We start from the raw sequence: 26,660 nt of genomic DNA on the forward strand, positions 1-26,660 counted from the left end.
TGTTGGAATCAGCTATCTTGGATTGGGTGTTGCGTAATGAACTAGATTTTTGTTTAGTGAGCTTAAGGTAAAGGAAGCCTTGGGGACCAGTGATTATAATATGATAGAATTCACCCTACATTTTGAAAGTGGAAGAAGCTGAAGTCAAACACATCAATATTACAGTTGAGTAAAAGGAATTATTACATAGGCATGAGAAAGGAGTTGGCCAAAGTTGACTGGAAAGGGACACCAGCAGGAATGGCTGGAGTTTCTGGGAGCAATTCCATAAAGTGCAAGATAGATACGTTCCAAAGAAGAAGGCAGGATGATGCAGCCAATATAAAAGCAAAAGAGAAGGTACATAATAAAGCAAAAAGTTAGTGGGGATTGGGACGCTTTTAAAAAACAGAAGGCAACTGAAAAAGCCATAAGCAGCAAAAAGATGAAATATTAAGATAAATTAGCCAATAATAAGAGGATACAAATTTTTTTGTTCAGATACAGTGTAAAAGAGAGGCGAGAATAGATATCACGCCACTGGAAAATGACACTGGAGGGGTAGTACTAGGGCAGACGAACTGAGTAAGTATTTTTCATCAGTCTTCCCTGTGGAAGACACAAGAAATATGCCAGAAGCTCGAGAGTGTCGGGGGCAGAAGTGAGTGCAGTTGCTACTACTAGGGAGGTGTTTGGAAAACAGAAAGATCTGAAGATAGTTAAGTCACATGGACCAGATGGACTACACCACAGGTTTCTGAAAAGATTGTGGAGGCATTAGTAATAATCTTTCAAGAATCAGTAGATTCTGGCATGGTTCTGGAGGAATGGAACATCGCAAATGTCACTCCACTCTTCAAGAAGATAGAGGCAGAAGAAAGAAAATTATAGGCCAGTTAGTCTGACCTCGGTAGTTGGGAAGATGTTGGAGTCAATTGTTTCAGGATACTTGGAGGCACATGATAAAATAGGCCAACGCCAGCATGGTTTCCTTCATGGAAAATCCTGCCTGACAAATCTGTTGAAACTCTGAGGAAATAACAGACAGGATAGAGGAAGGGGAACAATGGATGTTGTGTACTTGGATTTTCAGAAGGCCTTTGACAAGGTGTCACACCTGAACCTGCTTAGCCCAAAGTAGTAAAGGAAAGATACTAGCATGGATTGCACATTGGCTGATAGGCAAGAGGCAAAGAGTTGGAATAAGGGGAGCCTTTTCTGATTGGCTGCCGGTGACTAGTGGTGTTCCGCAGGAGTCGGCATTGGGACTGCTTCTTTTTAAGTTGTATTTCAATAATTTGGATGGCGGAATTGATGGCTTTGTGGCCAAATTTGCAGAATTTACAAAGATAGGTGGATAGGCAGGTAGTGTTGAGGAAGCAGGAGGCTGCAGAGGGACCTAAACAGATTAGGAGAAGTGGCAGAAAGAATACAGTGTCAGGAAGTGTATGGTCATGCACTTTGGTGGAAAGAATAAAAACAGACCATTTTCTAAATGGGAAAAATTTCAAAAACCTGAAGTGCAAAGGGATTTGAGAGTCCTTGTGAAGGATTCCCTAAAGATTAATTTGCAGGTTGATTCTGTGAAGAAAGCAAAAATGCAATAATAGCATTCATTTTGAGAGGACTAGCATATTAAAACAAGGATGTAATGCTGAGGCTTTATAAGGTATTGGTGAGGCCTCACTTAGAGTATTGTGAGCAGTTTTGGGCCCCTGATCTAACAAAGGATGTGCTGACATTGGAGAGGGTTTAAAGGAGGTTCAGAAGTATGATTCTGGGAATGAAAGGCTTTTCATTTGAGAAGCGCTTGATGGTTCTGGGCCTATACTTGCTGGAATTTAGAAGAATGAGAAGAGATCTCATTAAAGCCTATCGAATGTTGAAAGGCCTAGATAGAGTGGATGTGGAGATGATGTTTCCTATAGTGGGGGAGTCTAGGACCAGAGGGCACAGCCTCAGAACAGAAGGGATGTCCATCTTGAACAGAGATGAGGAAGAATTTCTTTAGCTAGAGGGTGGTGAATCTGTGGAATTCATTGCCACAGGTGGCTGTGGAGGCCAGTTCATTGGGTATATTTAAGCAGAGGTTGATAAGATTCATGACAAGTCAGGGCATGTAAGGTTACGGTGAGAAGGCAGGAGAATGGGGTTGAGAGGGAAATGGATGAGCCATGATCAAACGATGGAGCAGCTCCTCTTATGGTCTGACTTGCACTTGCAGCCATATTATATATACTCAATGGCCACTTTATTAGGTATGCCTACTTGTACATGCAAATATAGTGGATTCCAGTTAATCGGGATGCATTGGGACCAGTACATTTTAGCCCAATTAAGTGACTGTCCTAATTTGTCGAAGCTCATGAAAATAGTTAACAAACTGAGTAACAAGTTATGTATTTAAATGAAATACAGAACATTACCATTAAGTACATTACTATAGTACTATAAAATTGTGTATTGGTTCCTCATCATTATCAATGGTGGAATTCATTCAGTGTACAGTGCCAGGTTCTTCTGAACAAATCAGCAGACACCCAATGCAGATAACAGACTGCCTTCATACAAAGGTTTCAACAACTGCATCCACTAAATCTTCATTTTCATTGTAATATTCAAAATGATTGTCAATCTCTTCAATTTCTTTGTAGTTCCTAACTTGAAGTAGTGAAATCGCTTCATTTTAACTCACATCTCCAAGCTTGAGTGCTTGAAACCAGTGACCAAAGCTGTTCTGAATTGTCTGCTTATGTCTCACCAACTATTAGTGTCAAAAATCACTGCTTTTTGAATATAAACAAACACAACCGTTGCTAATTAGAAACTATTCTTTAAGAGTTGTTCCAAGTAAGCCGCAGCCTGATTACCCGGAATCCACCGTATCTAATTACTCAATCATGTGGCAGCAACTCAATATATGATAATGTGTATGCTGATGTGGCCAAGGGGCTCCCAGTTGTTGTTTAGATCAAATATCAGAATGGGGAAGAAATGTGATCTATGTGACTCTGTGGAATAATGGGGTGATTTGAGTATCTCAGAAACTACTGATCTCTTGGGACTTTCATGCACAAGTCTCTACAGTTTACAGAGAATGGTGCAAAAAAAAAACACAAAACATCCAGTTCTGTTGGTGAACATGTCTTGTTAATGAGAGAGGTCAGAAGAGAATGGCCAGACTGGCTCAAGCTGACAGGAAGGCAACAATAACTCAAATAACCATATTACAACAGTGGTGTGCAGAAGAGCATTGCTGAACGCACAACATGTTGCGAACCTTGAAGTGGAGGCTACAGCAGTACTAGAAAAGTTAAAAGTCTGTCCCAAGCCTTATAGCCATGAAGTGACTGAGAACGTGACTCCTCCCCCGGATAGGACGCCAGTCTATCGCGATAACCAGCATTTTGCCGGTACTCATTTTCAGCTGGGTGGACTGGAGCATTGTGTGGTCAAGCGCCTTGCTCAAGGACACAACATGCTGTCTCGGCTGGGGCTCGAACTCATGACCTTCAGATCGCTCGTCCAACGCCTTAACCACTTGGCCACTCACCACACCAGTACTAGAAAGGTGAACCTAATAAAGTGGTCACTGAGTGTACACAGCTGGTCTAGTTAAGTTATTGATTAATGGTGGATAGCTGGAAGATTCAGTGATGGAAATTTTGTTGAATAATAAGGACAAATTGCCAAGCTGTCTCACTGGACTTGTGTGACAAGGAAATTCCACTTCACTTATCTTCACAAGTTTGACTGTTGTCAAGGTCTTGCTGTATATAGGCAGGATGTGTAATTGGAATTAGGTATTATGGAAACGTGTATTTACCATTACTTCTGACAGCATGACAGAATGGCCATTGATAAAGCAGCTGAAAATTGGCAATCAGAAGACACTTTACTGAGAAACTCCTATAGGCCTGTTCTGGAACAGAGGTGGCAACTTCCAACAAACACTCAGATCTTCCCTATTGTAAGGTATTATATCAGCCAGTGAAGAAATTTCCACTGGACGCTCATTGGCTTCAGTATTCATGTCCTTTGATCCAATGGCACTTTGATATCAAGGGCAATCACTCATCTCTGGCATTCACCTTGTCTGTATTTACAAAGGCTGCAATGAGCTCTGAAGCCACGTCATGGCAAAGCCCAAATTGAGCAATGTGCTGGCAAATACTAATTACTAATGTCAATGACACCTTCCCTCATTTTCTGATGACTGATAGATGGATCAGTCATTAGATTGAATTGATTTTATGGACACAACGTACCCACATGATTGGGTAGAATCTAGTGTTGTAACTATACACGAACAGCTTGCTAGCCGCATAGGGCATTCTTGCATACATCTGCTATCAGACTTTGCTTCAGCCAAAGACCATTTTTACATGGAATGAATCCTGCTGGCTACAGACTACTGATTGGTGCTAACTAGATGATTATTGTCACACGTACTGAGGTATAGTGAAAAAAAATTGCCTTGCATACTGTTCATACCCATCACCTCCCTCCAGTTACCCACTTCCCACTTCTTTCCCTTTACTCCACTACCCTCTATTGGATACCTCTTTCTTCAGCCCTTTACCTCCTCCATCTGTCACCTCCCAGCTTCTCACAGTATCACAACCTTTCTTGTGCAATCTAGACACTTTACTCTTAGTCACCTTGTGTAGAACCTTTGGATAAATGAACCTGTTGTTTGTTCCTAGAGAATCAGAATTGCTGTGAAATGAAAATTTGATTTGGTAGAGGTATCATGACTGAGCATTTTCTTTTACTAGCATGATCACTATCACAACAAATTCTGGTTTAATGAGAAGGCCATGCTGGTAACAGTACCACTGGACCTAAAATTTTCCTTCTAAGCATGTTTCCAGCAATTTATAGAAATTACCAGGTCATCAGAGGCTTCCCTGTAAACTGCAGATCTCTGGTGCCCACTACTTACCTAATTCACTTATTCATTCATTCAGAGATACAGCATGCACACTGACCCTTCTGGCCACCCAATTACACCCATGTGGCCAATTCTCCTACCAATCTGGACATCTTTGGAACATGGGAGGAAACCGGAGTCCCCACCACATTTCTTTTTACATATTCTTCTCTCATGATTGGTGGCTACTCAGTACTAGACACTTTCAGAATTAGGTAAAAAATACTTAAAATAGAAAATGCATTGATTTTATATAACTGATGTGTGAAGGGAAATATAACCTGTAGCTATTATTCTTTCATACCTTTACTGCAATCTACCAAGGATGAATTGTTCCTCATTTATCACTCAGTTGGAATATTTCTAATGCAGGGCATAAGTTATTTTCAGGAAAAGTAAAGTTCAACAACTCTTATGGGGAGCAAATATATTTGCTAAGATATAATAACAATTCTACCAAGCTTCATGAAGTGACAATAAGAGGCACTTCAGGAAACTTGCTGCATTTGACTTGTTGCAGATTGAATCTGCCGCCTGAAGAATTTCAAAATCAGCTAATGCACAATAATCCTTTCATCACAGCAGCAACATTTTACTTGACCACATGCATGAATTTTCTTCTTTACTAACTTGGAGTCAAGAAACTTGTAAATTGATAGAAGATTTCAGAGTCCTTCTTCTGTCCACTGTACCCTACAATACTGCCCACATCCAAAGGAAATGTCTTCAAATGAGTGCCTGTAGCCAAATCATGGAGCTGCAGAACATGCTTCACATCATGGAGGTAGCATAACACCAGAAAGTTTGTCTTGACACATCCAGCCCATTCTGAAAATATAGAGAAACAGCAAATACATTAGAAAATAAAACATTAGTGTAGATATTAATCATATGGGGCAACAATCTAAAATATGGTTTATGCTTCAGATGATTGATGTTTATGGATATAATCTTAGCTTTAGAATTTTATGCTTAATTGTGTCTTATGACCAGCTGAAAGCTAAAACTTATTTTGCAAAATCAAGGCTTCGGTATCATGTAGGTGGCAAGGTGGGGATGGATCTCTGCCAAAGGAGATGCAAGGAGCTGCTTTCCTTCGCCAACCTGCAGATCACCCCTGGGCAAAGTGTAGCACCTGCTTAGCCTCCCACCATCTGATCAGGGTCACGTGAAGCCATGGGAGCAGGTTGTGCATGGTCATACGAGTAGCTGGTGCATATCACAAGTCCTGGTTATGTGACCACTGACGTCATGCAGACAATCTATGAAGAGTATTGATAATGGCTGAGGTCACCCATCTTGCAAAGACACTGTCAGAAGGCGGCAATAGCAAACCACCATCGAACTACCAGAAAAGTTTGCCATAAGCAATCGTGGTCAAAGTCCATGATTGCTCACATCATAAGGTACATAATGGTGATAATGAGCATCATGTCAATCCAAGATGTCTCACAGTATGAAGTTCTCTTGGAAGATGATCAAACTATCCGAGTAGCTCAAGCAATAAGGGAAAGGCCCAACTTAATGTCAAAGAAATGGATAAAATATACATCCTGAACATTCATATTACTCGGGAGAATGTATTTGCAGCCTTACAGCACACTAAGGCGGATAAATCCCTAGGCCTGACCTAGAGCATCCTCAGACTTCATGAGAGGCCCTTGGGAAGATAGTTGCTTCATCCCAGAACAGAAGCCAACACATCTCTAGACAACACGAGTGAATCTGCAGATGCTGGAAATAAATAAAAACACAAAATGCTGGCAGAACTCAGCAGGCCAGACAGCATCTATGGGAGGAGGAAGTGACGATGTTTCAGGCCGAAACCCTTCATTAGGAGTGAAGTAACATGGGATGGTCGAGGGATAAGAAGTGGGGGGAGGGATGAAGTAGAGAGCTGGGAAGTGATAGGCTGGAGGGAAATGGGCTAGGGGGAAGGTGGAGAATTATGGGAAATAAAAGAGAAAGAAAGGTAGGGCTGGGACAGGTTAATTTGCCCACCATGATGTGTTAATTATCATTATGGCTAATTATCATTCAACCATACATGAATACAGCCAAATGAAACAGTATTCCTCTGGGGCCAAGGCACTCAACACATTACCAACACACAGCCACAAAGAAAAAAAATATATAGCCCAAGTCCCTGAGCGACGTGACTGTAGATTGATGGTAAGGTGTCCTGGTCCAGTTTGTTCTTCCACTGAAGGGCAGCTATGAGCGAACACTGGAGGCAGCATCATCGTGTGGGGCCAGCCCTCAAACCAGCATGGATTCCAGCACGCCCACAGAGGCCAGTGTTCTCTTCCACACTGACTACAGCATCTTCTCCCCTGGGGATCTGCAACAAGCAACCTCATGGCGAGGGCATAGTCCTCACCACAACCGAGGCAACGTAGCTCCCCCAGCGTCAGCCTTTCCAATGAACCAGACTTACAGTATTCTATGTTGCCAATGTCCAACAGGGTCTTGTGAACACAATAAAAAAACCTCCAAGAAAGTCATTTGCACCATGCACCGTCTCTATACAATGGTATGCAACAAGACAGGATGGATTCCTGTCACAGTATGTTGACAGGCCGACTAGGGGGATTGCCATACTAGATCTAGTATTAGGTAATGAACCAGGTCAGGTCACAGATCTGTCAGTGGGTGAGCATCTGGGGGACAGTGATCACCCCTCCCTCACCTTTAGCATTATCATAAAAAAGGATAGAATCAGAGAGGACAGGAAAATTTTTAATTGGGGAAGGGCAAATTATGAGGCTATAAGGCTAGAACTTGCGGGTGTGAATTGGGATGATGTTTTTGCAGGGAAATGTACTATGGACATGTGGTCGATGTTTAGGGATATCTTGCAGGATGTTAGGGATAAATTTCTCCCAGTGAGGAAGCTAAAGAATGGTAGGGTGAAGGAACCATGGGTGACAAGTGAAGTGGAAAATCTAGCCAGGTGGAAGAAGGCAGCATACATGAGGTTTAGGAAGCAAGGATCAGATGGGTCTATTGAGGAATATAGGGTAGCAAGAAAGGAGCTTAAGAAGGGGCTGAGAAGAGCAAGAAGGGGGCATGAGAAGGCCTTGGCGAGTAGGGTAAAGGAAAACCCCAAGACATTCTTCAATTACGTGAAGAACAAAAGGATGACAGGAGTGAAGGTAGAACCGATTAGAGATAAAAGTGGGAAGATGTGCCTGGAGGCTGTGGAAGTGAGCGAAGGTCCTCAATGAATACTTCTCTTTGGTATTCACCACTGACAGGGAACTTGATGACGGTGAGGACAATATGAGTGAGGTTGATGTTCTGGAGCATGTTGATATTAAGGGAGAGGAGGTGTTGGAGCTGCTAAATTAGGATGGATAAGTCCCCGGGGCCTGATGGAATATTCCCCAGGCTGCTCTACGAGGCAAGGGAAGAGATTGCTGAACCTCTGGCTAGGATCTTTATGACCTCATTGTCCACGGGAATGGTACCGGAGGACTGGAAGGAGGCGAATGTTGTCCCCTTGTTCAAAAAAGGTAGTAGGGATAGTCCAGGTAATTATAGACCAGTGAACCTTACGTCTGCGGTGGGAAAGCTGTTGGAAAGGATCTATGGGCATTTAGAGAATCATGGTCTGATCAGGGACAGTCAGCATGGATTTATGAAGGGCAGATTGTGCCTAACAAGCCTGATAGAGTTCTTTGAGGAGGTGACCAGGCATATAGATGAGGGTTGTGCAGTGGATGTGATCTACATGGATTTTAGTAAGGTATTTGACAAGGTTCCACATGGTAGGCTTATTCAGAAAGTCAGAAGGCATGGGATCCAGGGAAGTTTGGCCAGGTGGATTCAGGATTGGCTTGCCTGCAGAAGGCAAAGGGTCGTGGTGGAGGGAGTACATTCAGATTGGAGGCTTGTGACTAGTGGTGTCCCACAAGGATCTGTTCTGGGATCTCTACTTTTTGTGATTTTTATTAACGACCTGGATGTGGGGGTAGAAGGGTGATTTGGGAAGTTTGCAGATGACACAAAGGTTGGTGGTGTTGTAGATAGTGTAGAGGATTGTCAAAGATTGCAGAGAGACATTGATAGGATGCAGAAGTGGGCTGAGAAGTGGCAGATGGAGTTCAACCCAGAGAAGTGTGAGGTGGTACACTTTGGAAGGACAAACTTCAAGGCAGAATACAAAGTAAATGGCAGGATACTTGGTAGTGTGGAGGAGCAGAGGGATCTGGGGGTACATGTCCACAGATCCCTGAAAGTTGCCTCACAGGTAGATAGGGTAGTTAAGAAAGCTTATGGGGTGTTAGCTTTCATAAGTCGAGGGATAGAGTTTAAGAGATGCGATGTAATGATGCAGCTCTATAAAACTCTAGTTAGGCCACACTTGGAGTGCTACGTCCAGTTCTGGTCGCCTCACTATAGGAAGGATGTGGAAGCATTGGAAAGGGTACAGAGGAGATTTACCAGGGTGCTGCCTGGTTTAGAGAGTATGGATTATGATCAGAGATTAAGGGAGCTAGGGCTTTACTCTTTGGAGAGAAGGAGGATGAGAGGAGACATGATAGAGGTGTACAAGATATTAAGATATTAAGACAGAGTGGACAGCCAGTGCCTCTTCCCCAGGGCACCACTGCTCAGTACAAGAGGACATGGCTTTAAGGTAAGGGGAGGGAAGTTCAAGGGGGATATTAGAGGAAGGTTTTTCACTCAGACAGTGGTTGGTACGTGGAATGCACTGCCTGAGTCAGTAGTGGAGGTAGATACACTAGTGAAGTTTAAGAGACTGTTAGGTATATAGAGGAATTTAAGGTGGGGGGTTATATGGGAGGCAGGGTTTGAGGGTCGGCACAACATTGTGGTCCGAAGGGCCTGTAACGTACTATACTATTCTATGTAAGTCCAGATTACAACACAATGGGACGCAGTTAAGTCCAACTCCATCACTATTGAGAAACTTGCTGATGGGACAGACCTGCAGTACTTGATGTTCTTGGTATCTAGCAGGGACTTGCTATTATAAGAACGATGTAAAGGAGAGATAGACCTCTGATGGACCCAGAGTGTCTGCTGCAAACAAGCACACCGCCATCTTATTGCTTGATGCTGATTTGTATGAAATGTCCTCAATTTACATTGAAGTCCTCTCATATTAATAAGTCTATCTAAGTCTCTTAAACTCTATCAAATTGCCTGATTCCACTATTACCCCTGGTAATCCATTCCAGACAGCCTTCCACACCCTGCGTAAAGAAAACTTACCCTTCACGTCACCTTTAAACTTCCCCAATCTTACCTTAAAAGCATGTCCTCTGGTGTTTGACATTTCTACCCTGGGGAACAGATTCTGACTGTCTATGGCTATAAGAGATTTTAAAAATTATTTCAGGTCTCCACTCAGCCTTCAATGCACTAAGGAGAGCAACCCATTTTTGTCCACCTGTCTTTATAGCTTATACGCTCCAATTCAGCCAGCATCTTGCTAATGTTGGTCTGGATCCTTTCCACAGTCTCCACAACTTTCCTAACAGAATTAAGTTTAGTATCTCTGACATATGTCTTGAAATTTGTTTTGCTGCAGCATTAGAATGCAATACATAAAAATTACTATAAATTACAATAACAAATATATATAAAGAAGAAAAAATAAGTAAGTAGTACAAAAGAGTAAAAATAGTGAGGTAGTGTTCATGGGCTGGTAAATTGTCTGCTTAGGAATCTGATGGCAGAGGGGTAGAAGCTGTTCCTAAAACATGAGTGTTGTCTTCAGGCTGCTGTGCCTCCGCCTGATGATAGTAATAAGAAGAGAGCACATTCTGGGTGATGGAGGTGTCCTTAATGATTGATACCGCCTTTTTGAAGATGTTCTTGATGCTGGGGTGGTTAGTCCCCATGATGAAGCTGGCTGAGAATGCAACACCCTGCAAGTTTTTGTGATCCTTTGCAGTGGCCCCTCCATACCAGATGGTGCAACTGGTTAGAATGCTCCCCACAGTACATCTATAGAAATTTGCTAGAGTCTCTGGTGACGTACCAAGTCTCCTCAAATTCCTAATGAAATATAGCCGCTGTCATGCTTTCTTTGTAATTGCATCAATACCTTGGGCCCAGGATAGATCTTCAGAGATGCTGACACCTAGGAACTTGAAACTGCTCACCCTTTCCAGTGCTGAACCCTTGATGAAGGCTGGTGTGTCTGCCCTCGATTTCCCCTTCCTAAAGTCCATAATCAAGTCAATGGATCTGTGTTGGGACCCTTGATAACTGTTACTGTATGTGATTGCACAAAGTTCAATCAGGAAGTTTGTGGATGACATGAAATTAGGGGATGGTGTTGATAGCAAACGCTATGACATGTTACAGGGGGATCTTGGTCAGTTAAGGAAGTGGGCCAAGGAGAGCCAAATGGATTTCAGTACAGCCAAGCACTGAGTCAAAGTTATATTATGAATGGTAGGGCACTAGGGTGTAATGGAACAGAGGGAGTTAGAAGTACAAGTGTACAGTTCACTAAAATGGGTGGTTCACATAAACAGGGGAGTGAAAAAGGTGTTTAGCATGCCAGTCATCACCAGTCAGGGCAATTGGGACATTGTGTTGCAGTTGCACGGTTAAACTGGAAAGAATGCTGAAATGTTTTAAGAGGATATTGTCATGATTCGAGTGCCTGAAGTAGAGGAAGGCACTGGTCAGGCTAGGTCATCATTCTTTAATGTGTAGGAGAATGAGGGCAACCATAGTGTACAAGACTAAGGTCAAAGGGGAAAGATCAAATGGATAGTAGTGGTCTTTTTCTCTCAGGTAGGGGAGCCCAAAACTTGGGGGCACTGCTTTAGGGGTTTTAGGGTGAGAGGATAGAGATTTAAAAGGAACTTGAAGGTCAACTTTTTCCACAGAGAGGGTGGTGAGTATATGGAACAAACTGCTAAGAGTGTTCAAGGCAGGTACAGAATAGTTTTTTGGGAAACACTAGATCAGTATATGCAGGTGCAGGGCTTAAAGGGACATGGGCCAAATGCAGGAAATTGGGATGATGGGTGGGCACTATGGTTGGCATGGACTCATGAGCTGAATGACCTGCATCCATGTTGTAATGCTCCTTAATGAAAAGTTAAAGGTTCCCTAAAAGTGCAGAGGAAATTCACCAGGAAGTTGCCTGGAATGGATGGCTTCAATAAGGAGGTGAGATGGGACAGAGCGGGCTCGTTTATCCTGGAGCAAAAAAGGCCAAGGGGGTATATAAAATTATAAAAGGTATTCTATCTACCCTAGCTATCTTTTTCCCATGGTAGGGGTATCCAGAACAAGGCAGCCTAGGTTTAAGATGAGAGGGAGGAAATTTAGACGATTTGAGAAGTATTTTTTTTTAATACCGTGTGGTTAACATTTGGAATTCGCAGCCAAGTGTTGGAGGACTCAGATTCAATCACTACATTCAAGAGTTATTTAGACAAATATTTCAACAGGCAAGGCAAACAGGATTAATGTAGATGGATAGAAAAGTCAGCAGGGTTGTGATGAGCTGAAGGGATTGTTGGTGTGCTATAGAACTCTATAACTCTAGTTATCAACAAATATTGAAGAAAACATAACTTACAGGCTTACTATACTTTATACTTGACATGCAAAGTTTCAAGCACCCTGGGTCAGAGATTCAAAAACCTTTTGGGCCGAAAGTGGGCTGCCAACTTGGCCATAGACCAGGCAGTGAACTTCCTGCAATTGAGAGACCTCATTGGCAACCCATGCCTGGGATGGCAAGGCCTTGGTTCTGCATACTTCCAACGAAGGGGGAGTACAAGTGCAAGGGATAGGTGTGACATGGACCAGGCAGAGATATGGAACCACAAGGATGAAAGACAGGTATTGAAGGTGGTGGAGTTGGGGTCACAGGGCACCTGGACAAAATGGGATCTTCTCAAGCACAAGATCACTTGTGCAGAGCCGTGCAGACTAGTGCGCTTCTGCATTTCTTTCCTCGTTTGGTCCGTGTATGACACTCTCCCTGCACCATCACACGGGGGCTGAGAGAGGACCGCAAATGCAAACATTATGGTCAACAAGGTTCACTGGTACACACAGATACAAAACACCTTTATCAGAAGGATCGTATAGGTGGCAACACAACAAGATCCTGCTGTCCCTTGATGAAACAGTGGAGCGGGATAGGTGTACAAAGGGACCAGCTGGCAGAGGGGCAAACAGGGCAATCATTTTCACCGAAGAGAGGGCCACGCCAGTCCTATCAAAGATGCCTAAATCCAATTTGCTGCAAACTGCCAAATCATGGGAAATGAGGGTCAATGTAGGAGGAAGCTGCAGTTCCTGGAGTGGTGCAAACCACAGTTTGACCAGACATCATACTGTGGTCTGCCAAAGACAAGGAAATCATCCTGATGGAGCTCACAGTACTATGGGAGGAAGGATGTGAGGAGGCTCACGAGAGAAAGGCCCTCAGTCCTTAGCCCAGGAGTGCAGGGATAAAGGATGGCAGATGTGACTAGTCCCTTTAGAGATTGGCTGTGGAGGTCAGCATGGTGGCTGAGTCTGAGCTGGGCCTTAATGAAAAGAACAAGAACCAAGCAGCTTGTGTGGCGCGTGGCCAAGTGGTTAAGGCGCTGGACTAGCGATCTGAATGTCGCAAGTTCAAGCCCCAGCCGAGGTAGCATGTTGTGTCCTTGAGCAAGGCACTTAACCAAACATTGTTCCAGTACACCCAGCTGAAAATGGATACCGGCAAAACGCTGGGGGTTAACCTCGCGATAGACTGGTGTCCTATCCGGGGGGGGGAGGGGGGAGTCTCGTACTCTCAGTCGCTTCACGCCATGGAAACCGGCATAAGCCCTGGCCTGATGAGCCTACAAGCAGCTCTTAGGATGGGGGAGGAAGCAGAAAGAGCCTCTTGCTGGATATGGATCTACAAGTCAGGAATGGCCACCAATGCTGACCCGGCAACCGAAGAGTGTAGTGGTTAAGGGTTGAAACACTGTAAAGGTTGGGCACCAGCTGACGACATCTGCACCGGGCCAAAGGTTACGGTTACCTCATCAGGTGACTGAAGAGAGCACCCCAGTGTATGATGCAAGCATCTGCATCTCACCTACTCTTTAAACATCATCTAATGTCAGACTTGCCTGGCAAAAAAGTCACTGAATCAGTAAGGCAAATAATTGTATTGGTGCAGATCAGGAAAGAAAACAATTCATATAGTAACTTCTATAAAAATGTCTTAAACGACACAAATACTTCTGAAGATTTCTGATGCTTTTAATATAAATGCAGCAGCTCACTTGTGCATGGAGACTGTACACTAGGAGTGAGCTTATGGCCAGATAACCCGTTTTCTCAGATGACAGTCTGGGGAGAACTCTGTCTATTTTTCAAATAGTTCTGGGAGTTCTTTTATATTCACCAGAGGGCAAATGGAGCCTCAGTTTAACATTTTACCTGATAGACAACAATAGGTCCTTGGTACAGCATGAAAATGCCAGTTTGGATATGTGTCAAGCTGATAAAATGGCACTTGGGTCATCTGACTGAAAGACAAGAATGCTACAAACCAAACCGAGAATGACATTCAGAACATCTAATGCAATCACGCTGGCATCAGTGTGCTCATTCATAGACAATAACCTTTCCAGACTGAATGACAAATCAAATACTGAAAATTTACAGTTTCTGAAGCTATACCCATCAACAGTGATACAATGAGAGGGAGAAAAAATTAGTAATATGGAAAATTAGTAAGAATATGAAAGGTAAAGAGAGCAAACATTACAAAAGAGACAAAAAGGAATCAGAGTCAGAGACACAGCATGAAAATACCGTAGATTCCGGACTACAGAGCGCACCTGATTAAAAGCCGCAAGCTCTAATTTTAGAAAGAAAATCAATTTTGTACTTGTACAAGCCGCACCGGATTTTAAGCTGCAGGTGTCCCACGTTGTAATATGAGATATTTACACAGAAAGATATTACACGTGAGGATTTTTTAACTTTTAATTAAATCCGTATGGTAACATAAACAAATACATATTGCAAATGCTTTTTTTCGAACCGTGCCTGTAACACGGTTACTTTTAAATATACATACGTATCGGTAACACACAAATTACGTTGCGTATACTTTTTTACTGAACAGTGCATGAACAACATTCCAATATCTCCTAACGACTGGTAAAAAAATATATACTGCAGCCTACCAGGAAAAGTTATTGATTGCCTTTAACTTAAAAGCAGCGTTTTCGCTCGGGTCTAATGCGCTCGCCCCCTCCTTTCCATTTATCGCAAACCGGTATTTTCCCACAAGACGCGGCGAAACCGGATGTGACGTCATAGCATTCCGGGATGTAGTACAGAAAACAAATATACTTAAAACACTTCTAACTTTAACTAGAAAATACTAACAAATGAATTACTAAGCGAAAATATTATAAACTAAATAACTGCCATAAAGGCAGCACAATGCTTTTCTTCGAGTGTTTTCCATGTTGATGAGGGCGAGTACAAATGACTGATTTACAATAATTTAATTGTGAAAGTGCGCTTGATTTATCGTACAATTTCATTGGACCTCTGTGAACTACTCATCAATTTTATTGGTCTACTGTTACGAGGCAAAATGTTTTTGGCGGCATGAAAAAAAACCATGCATTAGCCGCACCGTAGTAAAGGCCGCAGTGTTCAAAGCTGTTCAAAGCGTGGGAAAAAAGTAGCGGCTTATAATCCGGAATCTACGGTAGGTTCTTCAGCCCCTCTAAGCTCATGTCACCTTATCAACCCACCCATCTATATACTACTAAAATCCTCATGCTCAGTTTGACTGTTTGTGACCTCTAATTAGCGCAAATGGTCCATTACAGCGGCACTGTTTTTGGCTAAATTGACTTAAAATGCGCTAACTTACAGAATGCAGGCAAAGTTCAGGGTTATATATTTATATAAAATTTTTCATTTGCCTAAATCAACTGCCCTGTTTTCTCCCGAGAGCCGATCTGCCATCATGGAAATCGGGACTTGACACCACGACACATGCACACAGCCAGCCTCAGCAGTGACACCAACTGGAGCACAAGGGCAGGGCAGCTCTATTTTGAGAGGTCACACACTGCTGATCACCTTCAGCATGTGCAGGATTGGGACAGATCTAACTGCCACCCATCAATAAGAGATAATTAAATATGAGGAGCTGGTGGTGGACCTGAGGAGGGCTAAGGGACCAGTGACCCGTTTCCATCCAAGGGATCAGTGTGGACATGGTGGAGGATTAAAAATACCTGGGGGTACGAATTGACAATAAACTGGACTGGTCAAAGAACACGGAGGCCGTCTACAAGAAGGGTCAGAGCTGTCTCTATTTCCTGAGGAGACTGAGGTCCTTTAACATCTGCCGGACGATGCTGAGGATGCTCTACGAGTCTGTGGTGGCCAGTGCTATCATGTTTGCTGTTGTGTGCTGGGGCAGCAGGCTGAGGGTAGCAGACACCAACAGAATCTACAAAGTCATTCGTAAGGCTAGCGATGTTGTGGGGGTGGAACTGGACTCTCTGACGGTGGTGTCTGAAAAGAGGATGCTGTCCAAGTTGCATGCCATCTTGGACAATGTTTCCCATCCACTCCATAATGTACTGGTTAGGCACAGGAGGAGTACATTCAGCCAGAGACTCATTCCACTGAGATGCAACACTGAGCGTCATAGGAAGTCATTCCTGCCTGTGGCCATCAAACTTTACAACTCCTCCTTCAGAGTGTCAGACACCCTGAGCCAATAGGCTGGTCCTGGACTTATTTCCACTTGGCATAATTTACTTATTATTATTTAATTATTTATGGTTTTATATTGCTATATTTCTACACTATTCTTGGTTGGTGCGACTGTAACGAAACCCAATTTCCCTCGGGATCAATAAAGTATGCCTGTCTGTATTGTAATGACGGACTTCGAGACACCCATCAAACCCTTTGCTGCAGTCAAAGGACAGCGGTGACTATATCACGTCCATTTAGGAGAGTACCAACCACATCATCAATAATATCAGCATCCTGGAGGCTTTGGTGTTACTGCTTCGTATCTTCTATCCAGCATTAGAAAAAAAAACTGGTCAGCCTAATTATGCCGCGTGGAAAGAGAAGGGGGAGATTATGGTCAAGAGATGATGCCAAAAGTTGTCAGGAAGTGGCAAGGAGAGGGAGAGAACAAGAATCGGATGAGGCCAGGGCCACACAACTCCAGGATCAAAGAGTCAGGACAAAAAAGATGAGAAGAGACAGAGGAGGAGAGGCATGCACATCTCCAGATTGACAACAACTGGCACAGGACGAGGAGAGAGGAAGAGACAAAGGTGCTGAGAAATCCACGTCTCCAGAATGACAACGAGAGGCACAAGGGTGGCAGATCAACCAGAAATGATGCCATCAAAAGTGTCCTGCGTTAAACAAGGAGGAGCTATATTTCCCTTTCTACGCGTCCTTCTTCTTTAATAAACTGAGGCTTTCTTCAATTTCCAAAGCAAAGTGATACCAATAGCATTCAGGAAAATTTAATGTTCATTCTGGTCACATCAGACTGTACCACCCTTCTCTCAAAGGGTGCCCCAACGGGTCACCCCATTGTCTAGCTTACACTAACTCTCTAATCACAAATCCCATCAGATTCTTTCAGTCCTCTACAAAGTAAGGATAATTTACAGTGGCTAAACCAACCAACCTGCGTGCCTTTGGAATGAGGGAAGAAATGAAACACCTGAAAGAAACCCAGGCTGTCACAAAGAGAACTTGCAAATTCCACATAGATTCAGTCATGACCTTGGTTTGCTAAGTAATGCACTATAAGGCATTAGTTATACAAAGTACACCACTGTTTTGCCTTTCTCAGCCAAGGTTAATAGTTATATAGGAAATTCAAAAGCTTAGTGAATGGGATTGATAAGCTGAGAACATATACAGATACTTGGAAATATTAAACATCTTTATCGAAGTGTGCCTAAAAGAGGGGCTAAGCTAGGAACTTACCATTCCTAGTTATTGGTCATTTGAATGAAATAGAGGAAATGGAATTTAAAAAAATAAGAATAGTAATCATCCCAGAGTTCTGAAAGATATGGTTGAAGAGATTGTGCAGTATTAGTAATGATCTTTCAAGACTCAATAGATTCTAGCATGGTTCTGGAGGACTGAAAATTTGCAAGTGTCACACCACTCTTCAAGAAGGGAAGGAGGCAGAAGAAAGGAAATTATAGGCCAGTTAGCCTGACCTCGGTGATTAGAAGATGTTGCAGTCAATTGTTAAGGATGTACTTGGAGGCAGAAACCAAAGTCATTATGGTTTCCTTCAGGCATGTGTTCCCAATCTGGGGTCCATGGACCCCTTGGTTAACAGTAGGAGTCCATGGCATAACAAACAGTGGAAACCCCTGCCTCAAGGGAAAACCTTGCTTGAAAAATCTGTTGGAATTCTTTGAGGAACTAACAAGCAGGATAGACAAAGGAGAACCGGTAGATGTTGCGTACTTGGATTTTCAGAAGGCCTTGGAAATGCTGCTACACATGAAACTGCTTAGCAAGATAAGAGTCCATGGTATTATAAAAAAGGTACTAGCATGGATAGAGCAGTGGCTGTTTGGCAGGGGGCAAAGAGTAGAAATAAAGGGAGCCTTTTCTAGCAGTGTTCCATGGGGTCTGTGTTGGGACCATTTCTTTTTACGTTGATTTATTTGATGAAATTGATGGCTTTGTGGCCAAGTTTGCAGACAATACAAAGGTAGGTGGAGGGGCAGGTAGTTTTGAGGAGAAAAGAGGCTGCAGCAAGACTGAGAATGGGCAAAGTAGTGGCAGATAGAACACAGCGTCAGGAAAACTTTGGGCCTGTACTCGTTGGAACTTAGAAAAATGAGGGGGGAATCAGGTTGAAACCTATTGAATGTTGGAAGGACTAGATAGAGTGGATGTGGAAAGAACCTTTCCTTTGGTGGGGGAGTTGACGACCAGAGGGCACAGCCTCAAAATAGAGAGATGCCCATTTAGAACAGAGATGAGGAAAAATTTCTTTAGCCAGAGGGTGGTGAATCTGGAATTCATTGCCACAGGCAGTTATAGAGGCCAGGTCACTGCGTGCACTTAAGCGGGAGGTTGATCAGCTCTTGATTAGTCAGGGTGTGAAAGATTGTAGGGTGAAGGCAAGAGAATGGGGTTGAGATGGAAATGGATCAGTCATGATGAAATGATGGAGCAGACTCGACAGGCCAAATGGCCAAATTCTGCTCCTTTGTCTTATGGTCTTGAAGTAATACTGATTAAAAACATCACAATAATGTGAATGAGCCTTTAGAAATGAAGGAACAAAAAAAAAAGAGGCAATTGTCTCTGAGGTAACCTCGACAGAATTGACTGAGCCAAGACATATGGGGGAGATTTTTAATGGATTGTTCTACATCTGTATTTACTCAGGACGTGGACACAGAGTCTATAAAACTAAGGCAAAACAGCAGTGGGTTCATAAATCATTTGTGGATTAGAAGAGGTGGTGCTTGTTGCCTTGAGGCAAATTAGGATGGATAAATCCCTAGGGCCTGACAAGGTGTCCTTTCAGTCCTTGTGAGAAGATCCTAACAGATGTATTTAAAATGTCTTTAGCTACAGATGAGGTGCTGGAGGATTTTAGAACAGTTAGTATTGTTCCGTTGTTTAAGAAAGCATTTAAGTATCAGCAAGAAATTATATGCAGGTGAGCCTGATGTCAGTAGTGGGTAAGTTATTGGAAGATGTTCTAAGGTACCATGGTAGTATATAGTTAGTATGACTCCATTACAGCTTGGGGCTTTGGAGTTTGGAGTTCAATCCAACCGTCCCCCATAAGGAGTCTGTATCTTCTTCCTGTAGAATGCGTGGGTTTTCACCAGGTTTTCCAGTTTCCTCCCACAGTCCACAGAAAAACCAGTTAGTAGCTTAATTAGTCATTGTAAGTTGTCCTGTGATTAGGTTAGGGTTAAATTGGGAGGGGGGGGGGTGGTGTGTTGGGCAGCACTGCTCGAAGTGCCTATTCCACGCTGTATCCCTAAATAAAATAGTAAGAGACTGGATATATAAATATTAGGATAGACAAAGTATAATAGGGATTAGTTAGCATGGCTGTATGGTAGGTCAAGTCGAACTAATTTTATAAAGTACCAGGAAAATTGATGTAAGAAAGGAAGCGGATGTTGTCTACACAGACTTCAGCACGACCTGTACCAAGGTCCAGCATGGGAATTTATTCAAGAAGCTTCAGCTGGCTGGCATTCAGGAGGAGGTAGTAACTTGGATTTGACACTGGCTTTGTAGAAGAAGTCAGAGAGTGGTAGTAGATGTTTGCGTCTCTGACTGGAGGTCTGTAACGAATGGTGTGTCACAGGGATTGGTGCTGGGTCTGTTGTTTGCCACTAATATCAACAATGTGGGTGATAATGTGGTAAATTGGATCTGCAAATCTGCACAAGACAACAAGACTGGGGAAAAAGTAGACAGCAAAGGCTATAAAGATGGGAATTCATGGGATTAAAAATGGCAGATATAACTTAATACAGACAAGTGTGAGATGTTGCACTTTGAGAGGACAAACCAAGGTAGAACTTAAAGTGAATGGTAGGGCTGAGCACTGCGGAATGACTGAGTACAGAGGGAACTGGGAGTACAGATCCATAATTCCTTGAAAGTGGCATCACAGATATACATAGGGTCAGAAAGAGCTTTTGGCACATTGGCCTTCATAAATCAAAGTACTGAGTACAGGAGTTGGGATATTATTCTGAAGTTGTACAAGTTGTTGGTGAGACCTAATTTGGAGTATTGTGTGTAGTTCTGGTCACCTACCTACAGAATAGATATCAGTAAGATTGAAAGAGTACTGAGACTTGAGGGCTTGAGCAGGGGCCTATCACAGCAAACAAGATCCAAGATGCAGACTGTGCAAGGAATCCACTGGAACCATCTAGCATATGGTAGCAGGGTACAAGATGCAGGCAGGGACAGTCTGAAGGCACACACTCAATGATTTAGGAACAGCTTCGTCTCCTCTGCCATCAGATTTCTGAATGGACATTGAACTCATGAACATTACTTCATTTTTTTTTCCCACTATTTTTTTGAAACGGAACTGGAGGACCAGAGGATATGGCAGGTCAAGTCACTGAACGGGTTGTCCCACAGGTGCTGAGCACAACAGCAATAGAAGCAGGGGTCTATCACACCATACAAGATCCAATATGTAGACTATGCAAGGAATCCACTGAAACCATTCAGCACATAGTAGCAGGGTGCAAGATGCAGGCAGGGACAGCATATACCAAACAGCACAACCAAGTTGCAGGAGTTGTGTACAAGAATATCAGTGCAGAGTATGGATTGAATACACCTACGTCCAAATGGGAAACACCCGAGAAGGTAACAGAGAATGAGAGCTAAGATCCTGCAGGACTTCCAAATACAGATTGATAAGCAGGTACTGGCCAGCTAACCAGGCATAGCAATACTGTACAAGGAACAGAAGAAAGTAATAGTAATAGATGTGGCAATCCCAAATTATAGTAAGATCAGGAAGAAAGACCATGAGAAGCTGGAGAAATATCAGGGCTTGAAAGAGCAGAAACAAAGGATGTGGAAGCCAGAATAATCCTGGTGGTGATAGAACACTTGGGCTGTGACACCTGGACTGAGAGACTGGCTCCAACAAATCCCAGGAACAACATCTGAGATCTAGGTCCAGAGAGCACACTACCACAAACAGCAAAGATACTGCACCAAACCCTCAAGCTCCCAGGCCTCTGGTAGAAGACCCAAAATTGAGGGAAAAATACACATACACACCACCCATAAGGGGTGAGAAAAATATATGCTGTAATTTAGAGTTTTTATGTATTGCAATGTACTGCTGCTGCATAACAACGAATTTCATGACATGTGTCAGTGATATTAAATCTGATTTTGTATATGTTGGAGAGAGATGGAAACCCGCCTAGTTGGTTAATCGCTGGAATTCATTTTCTTGGAAAAGAGGCAAAGGCAGAGACTATCAACACATTTAAACAATATTTGTATGTGCACTTGAAGAGCTCTGATGTGCAGTACTGCAAGTATTATGCTAGAAGGCAAGATTATGTTCGGTACAGCACTGTGGGCAGAAGGGCCTATATTGTGCTGTAGGTTTCTATGTTTTTATTAGGCCTGCTTTGAGCTTGATTACATTCAATATGCTGGGCTCAATAGCCACCTTCTAGATCACAAGTGCTTCATGATTCTAGTTAAGAGTTTTTAAATCAGTTGACAATTCATCACCAACTTTAGGAGGGACAATGTGTTAAAATGACCCAAGGCTTCTAATCGTTCCAAGGTCAATCAGCATTCCATCGCACTGCACGTTTAAAAGGAATCAAACCTTGAAGAGCAATGCCCATGAGTTATTGTTAACTGACAGATCATTTAAAAAAAATTTTTTTTTATTAGTTTTTCGAAACATTTTACAAATTAAAAACCCCAAATTCCAATGAGGAACATTAATACAGTGCAAAATTAAGCATACAATAACAATATGCTACAAAGGAAGAGAATTTAACAAAAAAGCACCTAAATTAAAGACAGGTAAGCTTAGTATCCTCCCCAAGCCCCACAACACAAGAAAAAAAAACAACTCCAGACCGACCACAACACAATATAGAGAGTATAAGTCAGGACAGTCAAACTGCCAGACTGTGAATACACTTAGCAGCAGAGGATAATAATGCCTACTACCAGAGAAAAAAGGGAGCTAAAAGAAAAGACCCTAGTCAAGAGGAAGGTCAGATCATCTTTAAATTTCCTCATGACCTCAATTCACTCCATTTGGAAAAAAAATTGTTCGTTATGCGTATGTGAATAGTAATCAATTAGCCCCTCAAGCTTGAGTTGCTATTCCTTTAGATCATAACCCATTTTTAACATTTGCCTTGTGTTCCAGCTACAAATGTAATTCCAAATTTCCCACTGCTCTAACATCAGTGTCTCATTCTCATATTCCTTGCCCCGTCTCCTTAAAAGTAGGACCGATAAAAAAACCTTCTAATCATGCATTCCATCTTTGCAATTCTAATAAACTTTTTCAGTTTCTTTGTAGCGTCTACCAAATTAGTAAAAGCATGATGGTAAGCTGTGGACGTTTCTCTCTCTCATATAGTAATTTCTAATTGTTAACAAATTTTTTTTAAGGATGACCTGGTTGAATTATGTGACCATAAAAATTGTTCAGGCTAATTGTTCCATAATTTATTGATACCTGCTTTCTGTACACTGAAGATGGTCTTTGGTTTTAAAAAAAGATGAAAAATAAATTCACAGAAAGAGAGGAAATGTGACAAATGTGCTGCTCTCAAGTGGTTTCAAAAACACCATCAAAAGCAATGAGAGAACATGACAAAGCTTACCAATGTGCACTGATGCCTTCTAGATATTACATGCAATTTTTGTTGAACATTCTTAAAAACCCCATCCACAAAAATGTGTATGTAAAGGCAAAACAAAAAAAAGTTACACTTACCAAGTACATCTTTCTCATGCTCTGGAACCAAGGTTTTCCACTTCGAAGGATCAGGATCACTGAAGTCAATATTGATTAAGCAATAACACGGAGCATTGAGATTTGTCTTGAAAGTGAATATTGTTCCTTCATTTGTGATGTATTCATATTCTGCATCAAAGTTATCCACAAGCTTCACCCATGGCAGAATTCCTATTAGAACAAATCTGCATTAATTCTCTGAAGTTGTTTTGCATATTCAGTGCTTTTAGATAAAGATGGGAGTCAAAAAGTAAAATCAAAAACTGCAGATGCTATAAATATAAAGCAAATATAAATAAAAAAGCAGAAACCTCAATAAGTTTGGCGGCAAGTGCGGAAGGAAAAACAGAGTTAATATGTCCAGTTGAAGACCCTTGGTCAGAGATGAGACACTTTCCTATTATTCCGCCAGAGAACGTACCAAGTTCTGTACGGGAGGCTGGTCCAAAATGTTAAATAAAAGGTTCTGCAGATGCCGCAAATTTAGATTAACACACTCAAAATTCTGGAGGAACTCAGAGGGTCAGGCAGCAGGTATGAAAGGAACAGAATTGATGTTTAGAGTTGAGATCCTTCTTAAGGATTGGAAAGGAAAAGGGAAGAAACCACAATGAGATGGTGAGGGAAGGGAACACGATACAGGCTAGAAGGCGATAAGTGAAGCCAGATGCGAGAGAAGGTAGGTGGGTGGGGAAGGGAGATGAAATGAGAGGTGGAAAAGCAAGAAGGAGGAATCTGATAGGAGGAGAGTGGACCATGGGAGAAAGGGAAGGAGTGGGTGCACTAGAGGGAGGTGATAGGCAGGTGAGGAGAAAAGAAAAAAAAGAGGGGAGCCAGACTAGGGAATGGAAGAAGAGAGAAGGGGTGGGGAGAGGGTGAAATTACTGGAAGATAAATTCATCGATGTCCATGCCATCAAGCGTTGCTACCCAAATGGAATTTGAGGTGATGCTCCTACAACTGCATCAAATCCTGTTTCCCAATTTCCCACTACATTAGACCATTACCACTTTGCATATCGCCCAAATTGGTTCGCTGATGATGCGATAAACTTCGCCCTCTATTCAGTCCTGTCCCACCTAGAGAACAATGTCTCCTACATCAGAGTGTTGTTCCTCACTTTCAGTTCAGCATTCGATATGATCATTCCTTTGAAGCTGGTGGGTAAACTGTCCTTGTTGGGGCTCAACACCTCCCTCTGTAACTAGATCTGGGACTTCTGTTGGAGAGAATTCAGACAGTCCTTGCTGACAGCAATATCTCTAGCTCTATCACACAGAACACCGGTGCTGCTGTTCACACTGCTGACGCACAACAATACTGCTGGATCCAGTTCTAACCACATCATTAAGATCACTGATGACTCAACAGTGGTTGGCCTCATCAGCAACAATGATGCTTTGACATACAGAGAGGAAGTAGAGCGGCTTGTGAACTGGTCTGAACATAACAACGAGTCTCAGTGTGGAAAAGACTAACAAGATGATTGTGGACTTCACGAAGGTGTAGGCTGACCACACTCTACAGCACAACAACAGCTCCTCCATAAAGAGTCAGGAGCACCAAGTCTCACCTGGCCCTTCAATACCATCTCTTCAGTCAAGAAAGCACAACAGTGGCTCCACTTCCCAAGGAGACTGAAGATCCCCATCCACATTCTACCAGAGCACCATTGAGGATGCCCTGACCAGATACATCACCAACTGGCATGGGATTTGAAAGGCATCTGATCGTGAGACCCTGCAATGGATTGTGAGTATCACTGAGAGAATCATTGGGGTCTCTCCCCCCACCCCCTAAATCCAGGACATACACCAGAAATGGTGTGTTCGCAGAGTCCTCAGCCTGGTCAAGGACCCCACCCATTCATCCCCCACTCTCTTTGACCACCTACCATCAGGCAGAAGGTACTGCAGTACAAGAACAGTGACCATTAGACTGGGTAACGGCTCCTTCCCTTAAGCTGTGAGACTGCTGAACACCCCACTACCACTCAGTACGCATTATTTATGACTGCGCCAATCCCATTATACTACTATATATTTAATTATATGTCGTATACGTACAATGTCAGCTTGTGCATCAGTTTATATTATGGTGTTAATGTTACTTTATGTGCTGTTTGTGATATGCCATATGTACCATGTTTTGCACCTTGGTCCCAGAGGAATGTTGTTTCATTTAGCTGCACACACATGTACAGTTGAATGACAATGAACTTTAACTGGAACATGACAGTGGCCTCAGTGTGGCAGTAGAGGAGGCCACAGACTGGGAATGTCGGAATGGGAATCGGGATTGGAATTAAAATGTTTGGCCACTGGGAAATACCGTGACTGGTGCTGTGCCACAGTGATTGGAGCTGGGTCCGCTATTTAAACATTTTTATTTAGAGATACAGGCTCTTCTGGCCCTATGAGCTGTGCCGTCCAGCAACTCACAAATTAAGCCCTACCTAGACAGCTTTTGATGCAAAAATCCATACAATGAGTACAGAAATTGGGATGTTATGCTGGAGTTGTAGAAGATGTGACAAAAATAATAGAAACAATGTGCAAAAATTTGAGGATTAAAAGAGATTTCAGGATCCAAGCAGGTTCCAGCAAAGAAAGAAAATCAGAATCAATATCACTGGCATACATCATGAAATACGCATGTTGTTATGCTGCAGCAGTACATAATAAAAACTGTAAACTACAGCAAACATAGATAATAGTAGCCAAATTAAATAAGTAGTGCAAAAAGAGTAATGAGGTAGTGTTCATGGTTCAATGTCCATCCAGAAATTGGATGGCAGAGAGGAAGAAGCTGTTCCTGAATCACTGTGCCTTCAGGCCCCTGCATCTCCTCCCTGACGATAGCAATGAGAAGAGGGCATGTCCTGGATGATGGGGGCCCTTAATTATGGATGCCACCTTTTTGAGGCATTGTTCCTTGCAGATGTCCTAGATGCTATGAAAACTAGTGCCTATAATGGAGCTGAGTGAGTTTACAATTTTCTGCAGCTTATTTCAATCCTATGTAGTGGGCCCCCCACATTCCCTCCATTACCAGACAGTGATGCAGCCAGTTACAATGCTCTCCATAGTACATCTGTAGGAATTTGCAAGTGTCTTTTGGTGACCTACTGAATCTCCTCAAACTCATAATGAAAGATAGCCACTGTCATGCCTTCTTTGTAACTGCATCAATATATTGGGCCCAGGA

The 26,660-nt window shown here is 42.7% G+C and overlaps 1 protein-coding gene across 1 annotated transcript in view; it reads right to left on the reverse strand.

Moving 5' to 3' along the window:
- Positions 1 to 26,660, reverse strand: part of LOC140733044 (prolyl endopeptidase-like) — a 169,499-nt gene that overhangs the window by 84,067 nt on the left and 58,772 nt on the right. The window contains exons 8-9 of the mRNA XM_073055836.1: positions 23,433 to 23,624; positions 5,543 to 5,740 (exon numbers count right to left, since the gene is read on the reverse strand). Coding sequence (XP_072911937.1) covers positions 5,543 to 5,740; positions 23,433 to 23,624 — 390 coding nt within the window. The remainder of the gene's footprint in view (positions 1 to 5,542; positions 5,741 to 23,432; positions 23,625 to 26,660) is intronic.

This window comes from Hemitrygon akajei, chromosome 9 (assembly GCF_048418815.1).
Source record: "Hemitrygon akajei chromosome 9, sHemAka1.3, whole genome shotgun sequence".
In the NCBI taxonomy this organism is placed as follows: domain Eukaryota; kingdom Metazoa; phylum Chordata; class Chondrichthyes; order Myliobatiformes; family Dasyatidae; genus Hemitrygon; species Hemitrygon akajei.